The sequence below is a fragment of the Gymnodraco acuticeps genome, unplaced genomic scaffold, assembly GCF_902827175.1.
Source record: "Gymnodraco acuticeps unplaced genomic scaffold, fGymAcu1.1, whole genome shotgun sequence".
Taxonomy (NCBI): Eukaryota; Metazoa; Chordata; class Actinopteri; order Perciformes; family Bathydraconidae; genus Gymnodraco; species Gymnodraco acuticeps.
In genome coordinates this window covers 461,303-471,898 of record NW_022991680.1, presented here as the reverse complement: position 1 = coordinate 471,898, position 10,596 = coordinate 461,303, and the positions used below count along the sequence as shown (strand labels likewise).

Genomic DNA, 10,596 nt, shown 5'->3' with positions numbered 1-10,596 from the left:
ATATTATTAATAATTGTATTATTATAATGATAACTGCATTGCACTGAGTAAATATAGTACTGGCCCATAAGTTACTGCATTCAATAGAAAATACCTTAACATTTGTGATTTTGCAGAAGGAGCGGAGGCACTCGCAAACAGTGACGTGAGTCTCAGCGGGGATTAAATCACTGTCGTTCACAGATTCCTGCTTTAACAGAAGATTTAGGAGAAAACAAGCTTGCACAAAACAACAACAGGAAGCAGGAAAAACACGACGCATGCATCAGTCTCCCTGCAGCAGCTCCAACACTGAGATATCATAATAATTCAGTGTGAAACTGTGTGTGTTTGGGAAGAACATACCAATATGCTGATATAATGGACACCAGAGTAGATCAGTGTGCTTGTAAATGATCTTTTCCAGGTATAAAAACGGGTGCTGCATGGGATCAATGTGCTCAAATGAAAGGGGAGTGGGGTCCATGTAATTAAATCCTTCAATGTATAAAAACATATTTGAATAGTGGAAACTGGATTTCTGCAGGTGGTGTTTTCTGTTACTTGAAATGGAACAAACAGGTTGGATATGTTTTATATATGTTGTTACTTTTCCATAATCAAGCTGCTATGAGCCTGGAGCGTGTAAAAATCACAAAAACATTAATATTTTTTAGCCCTGTATGACCTGAAGTTCTCTAAAGCTCGAGTGTTCTGACCCAATCCTAATATATCTCAAAATGTCACGACTGTTTCATATTTTAAAAGAGGTCCAACGCAGAAAATATCAAGCTGTTAGTATAATAAATGGATCCCTATAATCTTTTCCTCAGGTCATCAATGTTAAGTCTCACACACTGACATGCTCACCAACGTCACTATAAGAAAACAAGAACTCTCCATGCAACAAGTGCACAACACAAGTGGGACCAACTCTTTTTTTTAAAGAAACCACGAAACAAATGTCTCATTCGATTTGGAAAGAAACACGTGACGAAACACACTTCATCAAAGCAACAGAGGAAAAGGAAAAGAAAGAGATTTTTCACATTATCTAGTCAGTGTTAAAAATAGAAATTCACCAGTTACATTTACTCTGCACTTTTTGATTATATACATTTATGTACATGGATTTATCTTAATTATTTGTCATTGTCCTTTATGTCTTTATCAACAGTTTACAAAAGAAAGAAAGTTGCAATCAAATGCATATACTCTTCTAGAAAGATGTGCTTAGTTACTTTTAGTTGAAGCAGAGGGGATGTTTAGAGGAACTTTGCATTGCTTTGCACACTGCATTAAAACCTCCAAATAGATCGCTTTTAGTGCAGTGTGCAGAACACTGTCCCTGCTCATTGCATGCACTCAGCTCCATCTCATACTGCAAAGGTCAGACATTATGCTCTCACTTACTAGCTTTTGAAATGACAACAACTCCATTTGGAAAGGATCAGGATTTGGAAAAGCGTGCTCCGCAGATCACCGTCCCCTCTTGATTAAGACGTCACTTCCCAAGTTTGAGTTTCTTGTTCTGAAAGTGTATTCTGAGGAGGCTCGGTGATCAACAGCGCAGGCTTTCACACACCCTGACCTCCCGTTAGAGGATCTGTGAGCTGCATATCCGCAGAATGAGCAGCTAGTGCTCAGATCAGAGGAGTGAAGCGAGGTCATGTTGCATAATCAAGTTCAGCCCAGAGCTGGAGAACAGCCCACTTTAAGACATGGACACCACGGGTGAGAGGTTCTGTTCCAACTGCTTACATCAGGAAGGGTTAAGACAGTAACAGGAGATTCTCCGTTAGACTTTGTAGGGGTTTCGTTTGTTGAGGCTTGAACTGGTTTGAAAGAGAATGGACCCCCACTCTGGTTGAAATGCTAGTGAGGAGAGCGCTAAGTTTTAAATCTCCGGCACCACGGACCCTGCAGCCCGACACAGTGCCTGGTTCCTCTCAGAACCACTGACAGACGGCGGCTGTTGGCTCCTGTGAGGTCATGAAACCAGTGCAAATGGGGCAGACTTTCAGCAGGATTTCATGGGACAACTGTTCTATTCTTTTCAAAATGTCCTCGTTACAAATGAGACTCTGCTGCTATACTTTACATAAGACCACATTGTCCATAATAAGCCGTGTGTGCATCATTCTGTGATTTTCTCTATCGAGCACCCTCTTTCCTTTGTGCAAAAAACAAGTACATTTCCTAACCCTTGACTGTCCGTCCCAATGTTGAACAGTTAGCAGTCAAGAGTCTGTTTACACTGTAATTGTGTCTCTAATTCAAATGTGAATTTTAAAAGTTCCAATACCAAGCTTTTTAATTTCGAAGAGTCCATACGCTTCAAAACGAGTAATAGAATGTCTCCACACAAAGTAATGATAGAAACGAGCCAACAGTGCAAATATCCGTCCTCAGACAGGATGTTGATAAACGGCGTCTCAGTTTATCTGTCAGTGGTTCTGGCGTCGCCCTTTACAGATTGACTTCAGTTATTAAGGCTCGACGGGCAGGAGGTCAAAGAAGTGCCCGGAACACACACACTCGTAAAAATCGTAAATTCTGATTCTGTGTTTGTCTCAAAACATGCACACTCACACATACACACACACACACACACACACACACACACACGAAAACACACTCACAAAAGCTCCCCTATTCCCTGCGCGAGAGTTTTACTTGTAATCTCAAACTACTGGTGTCTCCTCCGTCTTCTTCACAGCCAAAAACACATTTGTTTTTTAAAAAGGATGCCATTTTGTTAAGAGTGCCAAACCTGGCAAAGAAGGAGAAAGAGAATTGAAGAGCCTTATTTCATAAGACGACAGCAACAACGACGCATAAAAAGCAAATACTGTTATCGAAGAACAATCAGGGAGGTGTGTGCGGGGAGAACACGCAATAACAATAACTTGATTGATACAATAAAAACAAAATTCATCTTTATAAAGTTCACAGTCTTGTAGCTCCCTGTACCAGGGGAGGGGGTCGGGGGAGGGTGACGGGACAAAATAGTACTTTTAGATGTTTAACAGGGAAACATCTGTGAGACGTCACTTCAGCTGCTCCTCACAAGCACACGATCAAATATGTGAGGGGGGCGTCTACTTTCCAAACTGGCAGGAACTCAAATTGTCTTGTCATCGGGAAAACGTGTCTGCAAATAAAGCCGATTGATGTTTTAGGTTGAGACATAATGTTGCCTGTTAGGTCAATTATTATGGCACACAGTTAGTTCCTGGGTTCTTTAAGAGAGCATAGCGATGTTTGGGAATTGAATTTTGAATACTTTTTTTCATCTCAAATGTATTTTTTAACACTGATAGAGGGTCACACTTTTCAGAGACAACTGTTCGATCAGAAAGCTCCTGATAAAGATAAATATTTGTACCTCAAAATAAATGTAGTTTGTTAAAATATTCCTGTGGTTGGAAGGAGATAATTCATTCACTTTTTCTTACTGACATATGTTTTCAAAAATTCATAAAATATCAAATTCCAGCTCTCACAACTTCCCAACTTTCCGATATGTACAGAGTTCATATTGTTCAGGCAGCTGAAGTGACATCGTTCTGCTTTCAGTTCATAAAGAAATCACACTCTACTCCTCTTCCTCCTCCTCTTCCTCCTCCTCTCCTTCGGATGGATGCTGTTGTATGACCTTCAGAGGAGATGGAGGATGCTGGGTGGACGGTGATGATGATGAAGATGAGGATGTGTTGAAACACACATATTAGAAAAACTAAACCTCCAATGCACACACACACACACACACACACACACACACACACACACACACACACACACACACACACACACACACACACACACACACACATTCCTGATATTCCTGTGATTCCATGATGATGATGATGATGAGAAGCAGGAAGAGGAGGAAGAAGACGAGGAGGTACTGTGTCTCTTTCTCTCTGCTGATATAAATCCTGATGTAGGCTCCAGCAGAGGTGAAGTTTTTTTTAGCCTTAGTTTGGAGGGGGGTCTCTGGTACAAGATGTGCTGTGAGGGGGGAGGTGAGGGTGAGGGAGGGGGGTCAGAGTTCACATCATGACGTGGCGGCGGCGGTGCAGGGACAGGTGGTCCGAGCGGGAGAAGGAGCGGTCGCACTCGGTGCAGCGGAACGGTTTGATGCCCGTGTGTTTGCGGAAATGTCGGGTGAGCTCGTCGGAGCGGGCGAAGCGCCAGGTGCAGCCCTCCCAGGTGCAGTGGTAGGGTTTCTCTCCTGGGGGGGGGAGGAGACAAGGAGTTAGGAGAGATGACAGGAAAGGAGGCAGTAAGAAAAAGATGGGAGGCGAGAAGAGTGTTTGGATTCTGTTGGAAGCAGACGGATCTGCTTCAGTTAGGTTTGAACTACATTTCCCAGAATTCCCAGCCCAGGTAAAATGTCTCTCTGCCTCTTTTACAAAAGATATTTTACTGTAAGATTATTCAATGTAAGTGGAAAATGTTGATTATGAGAACAAATAACACCAAACAAAAGCATTTAGCCTGCTCAACTTTTTATTTACGGCTCTCTTCACCTTTTAAAAATTATTTTGCAATTTTTATGTCTAATAATTAGACAGAACTACCAGTGTTTGTGTTACCTGAAGAAGATAAAACAGGAACACCATTTTGTAGCATTTTCTTTAGGAGAGCAAATAAATGTTTTGCTTTTGGACTGGTGGACCTTTTAAGGGTTCAACTCTTCGTAGATACCTGACAATTAATATACCAGCAGAAAAATCTGACTCTTTGATTGAAGTTTAGCTCATTGGAAACTAATCCATCGGCACTTACAATAGTTAGGCTTTTTGAACCAAATGTAGCTGCAGGTTTTGTGATGTTTTGAGTTCACAACACTTCAGCATCAGCTAAATATAATATAATGTAACCGGCAGTGATGTTCTTTTTAGGGGTGCTCCTTTAAACCTGGACAGATGTTGCTTCTCTGCTCAGCTCTTACCTGTGTGTATCCTCCGGTGGGCTTTGAGGTGGGAGCTCTTGGTGTAAACTTTTTGGCAACCTTCATAATCACACATGTGGATCCGCCTCCTCTTGACGTCCGGAGAGTCTGGGTCCACGGGCTCCAGGTCCATCACCGACCTGAGGGGGGAACGGGAGGCAGTGATGAGTTAAAAAAAGAAAATCATACATTATCCATAGCCATATCATGAAAGCAGGTTTATTTCAAAGTTATGTTTGTGCCACAGGGGGGCGACAGAGTCCCACACAGCTTCCACTTCACTGCGTCTCCTTTTCCTCATACCTTAACTCCTTCTTTCCTCATACCAAAAGAGAGAGAATGAAACTACATACACCCCCCATATTCTCCCTCTTAGATTCAATCTAAATTATGTTGATAACATTATTTGTACTGTGATCTTCCGATTTAATTATGATATTCATTCAACAACCATAATGTAGCTAAAACTTTATTGAAAGAAAAACCTCTGTTTCTCACTTGCCATTTTACAAAGAAGTGTGACGACAAAGTGCATCACGAAACCATGTTTACATACACACACACACACACACACACACACACACACACACACACACACACACACACACACACACACACACACACACACACACACACACACACACACACACACACACACACACACACACACACACACACACACACACACACACACACACACACACACACACACACACACACACACACACACACACACACACACACACACACACACACACACACACACACACACACACACACACACACACACCTTCAGGGGACATTACATTGACTTACATGCATTTCCTGGAGACTTATCCTAACCTTAACCAACACATGCCTAACTCTAACCAAGTCTTCACCCTAAAATGAATGATTCCCCTTATGGGGACCTCCAATTTGTCCCCATAAGGGAGGTGAGTCCCCACAAGTATAGTAATGCTAGGCCACACACACACACACACAATTAAAGCACTAAGCTAACCGTCTGCGTCCACACCCTGGATTTCAGTTACAGTCAGCAGCCTCACCTACTGGGTGTGGCAGGAGCTATGTCCTGATTTACTAACAAACACCACACACACACACACACACACTCACACACACACACAGTTGCGTGACTCTACACTGGCCACAGTAACCTTCACTCTGCAGCCTTGAGTTAATAACCTTTCAAAATGCCACACTTCACTGGAGAAGAACAAAAGTCCTCAATTTGTACTGAGCACGCAAACACGACACACACACACACACACACACACACACACACACACACACTCTGATACATCCAGTGCGTCTCCGTATGTTCTACTGCATACAGAGGGTTACATAAGGTTATATAAGTGTCCAGCCAGGCAGCGCCGCAGTAATGTAATTACTCTGCAGGGGAGGAAGGTGATCCACACAAAGACCACATTTCCCAGAAACCCCACTGCGCATTTACTCTCTCTCGCTGGCCCTGTCAACTCCCATCATGGACTTTGAACTGAGATGACATCATGCATGATTTGTTGCATTTATGTCCTGTCAACAGCGGCAGACATCTCCTTTATAATGGACCTTAGCTGTAGCAGAAGACAGGTTTTCATACAAATGTATTGCAAATTGTAACCCAACATTAAAACATTGGCATTCTGGCACAGGTAACTGATTTAAAGTTTTAAGGCAGAGGTAGAATACACTACAATCTAACAAATATTATAATATAGCCGTAACATATTTATATGAGGGCAAGGGTAGTTTGTCTCCTCTACAGACTTAAGCTAATGGCATGTAAATTCCCCAAATGACCATTTAATTTAGGATACTTTTGTGGATACTCAGATCAATGTGGCTCTACAACCTACAGCATGTCCATCCTTTGTAGTTGCAGCAATCAGGACTGCATCACCTACATGCTAATACAGATGCTGGTAGAGAACAACACCAGAACAAAACAAAGACTAGTGGCACAATAAACCACATATGCGACCCACTTTGCAGGAATGTATTTCTCTCAGGTGTGTGAACATTTTGAACTCAAGGTGTCCTTAAATATAGTCAGCTTGTTGTTTGCATCTGTGTCTGGACTCACCCTGCGTCGAGGCTCTGGGCGCTGAGGGAGGCGGACCCCGACTCTGTGCCGCTCTCTGCATCGCTGTCACTCTGAAACTCCACCGGAGACGTCGAGCCGGGCTTAAAACGAACTACAGAGAGGGAAAAAGATAGATGGAATAAAAAGAGAGAATCAGGGAATTAAATTAGGAGAAGGAAGAAGAAGAAGTGAAAAGAAGGAAGGGGGAACAGACAGAAAACAGCAGGGGGTTAATAACTTCTCAACAGATTAGCAAGACAAAGATCAGTGTGTGTGTGTGTGTGTGTGTGTGTGTGTGTGTGTGTGTGTGTGTGTGTGTGTCTTCTTAGGTGTGGTCTGCTCGGCTGCAGAATTGGCAATACCCCATTCTGGAAATGTCTGGACTTCTCGTTTCTACATTTTTCTTAACAATTCTTAACTTTCTGTTACCAGGTAGAAACTCTTCCGTGTCTCAACACTGCTTCTCTTTCTTGTTTTGCGATTTCAACAACCTTTAACGATGTCAGAGCAGGGGGAGCAGAGGGTGAACAGATGTTAATGAAAAACACTCTGCAGAACTGAGAGACAATGCTAATTAGCAATTAACTGAAAGACAAATCACTGGAGGCGATCCGGAGCCTCTGCTGAGCGCCCTTCAGTTTAGGCAAGCTGCTGGAAATACTAACATCTTTTGCGTTTTCACCAAGGAAGATTTGAAAGAAGTGGTCTTGCTTTGCTTTGAGTATGGTTGGATATTTGCAAAATGAAATGAATGCTAATCTCTGTAATGCCAGGTATCTCAGTGAGATGAAACGAGATAAGAAGATCACAAAGTTGATCTTCAGAGAGGCTTTAATCAAGTTTTCTATACAAATAATGGTTTAAATGACAATGAAAATGATCATAAAATTATAGCGTTTTAAAGGTTTTTTTTTACGTACTATGATAGGATGAGAAATCTCATTAGTTTTCGGAAAATGTACTCAGAATATTTCAAATGATCTCAAATGTAACATCACTGTTTAATAAATATAGAAAAAATGTAGCTTTTACCGACAAGAATCTGACTTTCTTTTCTCTTTGAACATCTCAAAACATTTTCAATGCAATATAAAATGCATTGTAAATACTTTAATTAGTCATTTAAACTGGCACAATCTTAAGAAACACAACAGTCAACAGCAGGAGTTTTCACAAAAACATTTGCCAAATTGCCCTATTGGAAAGATCTAATCAAAACTATAATCAAGTGACACTAAGTAGGATCTAAAAGCATGATATATAAGCATAATCTTGACTAGTTATAGTCGAGCTTTAGGTAATCCCATGGCATGTTAACAGTTATCTCCAAACCCTGATCAGATTTTAATATGTATTCTTCATTAAGTGACGTGGTCATAACATTCCTGACATAGCTTCTGAAATGTAATTTCTAAAAGGATCTATTTGGTAATATGATTACTATCAATGGGAATGATGCGAGAAGGTATTCCTATATTATATTATCTCGATCGTATCATATTGATTTCCTTGGTGAGATGTGATATGTCTGTAAACATCATGTCCTCTGCGGTCAGATGATCCGTGTCTGGATCAGAGAGCAGCTCTAATTCACTTAGTCTATCCGGACATTTCTCCCTCTTTCTCTCCCCCGTTTCAGTCAGTGTCTTGCTTCGTCAGAAATAAAACTACTTTAGCTAAAATACACTACAATAGCAAACAAAGAACAGTGGTGTAAAGTAACTAAGTACATTTACTCAAGTACTGTTCTTAAATTACAATTTTGAGGTACTTTTCTTTACTTGAGTATTTCCATTTTTTTTAAATGTGCACTTTTACTCCACTACATGTATTTAATACTTTTAGTTACTTAACAGATCTGGGTACTTTTACTCAAGTACACAATCTGAGTACTTCTACTTTTACTCAAGTACAAGATCTGAGTGCTTCTCCGAACACTGCATATTCAGAGTGTGATTTTTAACTCTTTGGTCAGAAAACAAGAAAAAAGCCGACCCCCCTCCTCCCATCTATCTGCAGGAATGTGGCCACCATGAGGTTTAAAGTCCAGAGAGAGAGCGAGGAGGGGTGAGGCGGGTCTGGGGGGTGGAGGGGGTGACGCAAGGAATTTGGGTGGAGTATGTGTGTTGGTATGGAGAGGGTCACACAGCAAGAGAAGTGTTCTTTGTTTCTGGAGACAATTAAAACCCCCGACCCCTTCACTGTTGCCGTTTTTCCTGAATCCGCTCCTCCTCACCCGACACCCCCCCCCCCCCGCCCAGTCTGACTCCTTTCCTCCATCAGTATCTACCTATCCACCCCCCCTCCATCCTTTTTCCTTCCACACAGCTCCACAGGAACAGAACATGTCATGCTGCCTCCTGCTTGTTTCGCATAGCAGGTACAGGAGGAAACAGAAAATATCAAAGTTCCTGTCTCTCCCCTCTCCCCCCCCCCCATTCACTCACTCCCCTTGTCAGGCTCACATCTTCACTCTTTGTTGCCGATCAGTGTTGAACGTGGGCTGATGACATGCACCAACAAAGAAGAGTGTCTATACGACTACAAGAACAGGCGGCAACTGCACTTAACCAATTAAAGAGGACTTATTTTGTTCATCTTCAGGTTCATATCAGTATGGAGTGTCTCTACTTTAAAGAGTCCTCTCCTGATGATGTTCAGGTGTATATCAGTATGTAGTGTCTCTACTTTAAAGAGTCCTCTCCTGCTGATGTTCAGGTGTATATCAGTATGGAGTGTCTCTACTTTAAAGAGTCCTCTCCTGATGATGTTCAGGTGTATATCAGTATGTAGTGTCTCTACTTTAAAGAGTCCTCTCCTGCTGATGTTCAGTGTATATCAGTATGTAGTGTCTCTACTTTAAAGAGTCCTCTCCTGCTGATGTGCAGGTGTATATCAGTATGTAGTGTCTCTACTTTAAAGAGTCCTCTCCTGCTGATGTTCAGGTGTATATCAGTATGTAGTGTCTCTACTTTAAAGAGTCCTCTCCTGCTGATGTTCAGGTGTATATCAGTATGTAGTGTCTCTACTTTAAAGAGTCCTCTCCTGCTGATGTTCAGGTGTATATCAGTATGTAGTGTCTCTACTTTAAAGAGTCCTCTCATGCTGATGTTCAGGTGTATATCAGTATGTATTGTCTCTACTTTAAAGAGTCCTCTCCTGCTGATGTTCAGGTGTATATCAGTATGTAGTGTCTCTACTTTAAAGAGTCCTCTCCTGCTGATGTTCAGGTGTATATCAGTATGTAGTGTCTCTACTTTAAAGAGTCCTCTCCTGCTGATGTTCAGGTGTATATCAGTATGTAGTGTCTCTACTTTAAAGAGTCCTCTCCTGCTGATGTTCAGGTGTATATCAGTATGTAGTGTCTCTACTTTAAAGAGTCCTCTCCTGCTGATGTTCAGGTGTATATCAGTATGTAGTGTCTCTACTTTAAAGAGTCCTCTCCTGCTGATGTTCAGGTGTATATCAGTATGTAGTGTCTCTACTTTAAAGAGTCATCTCCTGCTGATGTTCAGGTGTATATCAGTATGTAGTGTCCTCTACTTTAAAGAGTCCTCTCCTGCTG

At 41.7% G+C, this 10,596-nt stretch overlaps 1 protein-coding gene across 5 annotated transcripts in view; it reads right to left on the bottom strand.

Moving 5' to 3' along the window:
• The window catches only part of klf8 (Kruppel-like factor 8), a 79,159-nt gene that overhangs the window by 173 nt on the left and 68,390 nt on the right, over positions 1–10,596 (bottom strand). For 3 of the 5 annotated variants that reach the window (XM_034198746.1, XM_034198743.1, XM_034198747.1), the window contains 4 exons: positions 7,032–7,143; positions 4,940–5,079; positions 3,815–4,216; positions 1–3,772 (listed from right to left, as the gene is read on the bottom strand). The exon at positions 1–3,772 is cut by the window's left edge and continues 173 nt beyond it. In XM_034198746.1, the coding sequence (XP_034054637.1) occupies positions 4,035–4,216; positions 4,940–5,079; positions 7,032–7,143 (434 nt within the window). In that variant the 3' untranslated portion in view covers positions 1–3,772; positions 3,815–4,034. The other 2 variants (XM_034198744.1, XM_034198745.1) reach the window with 2 other exon arrangements.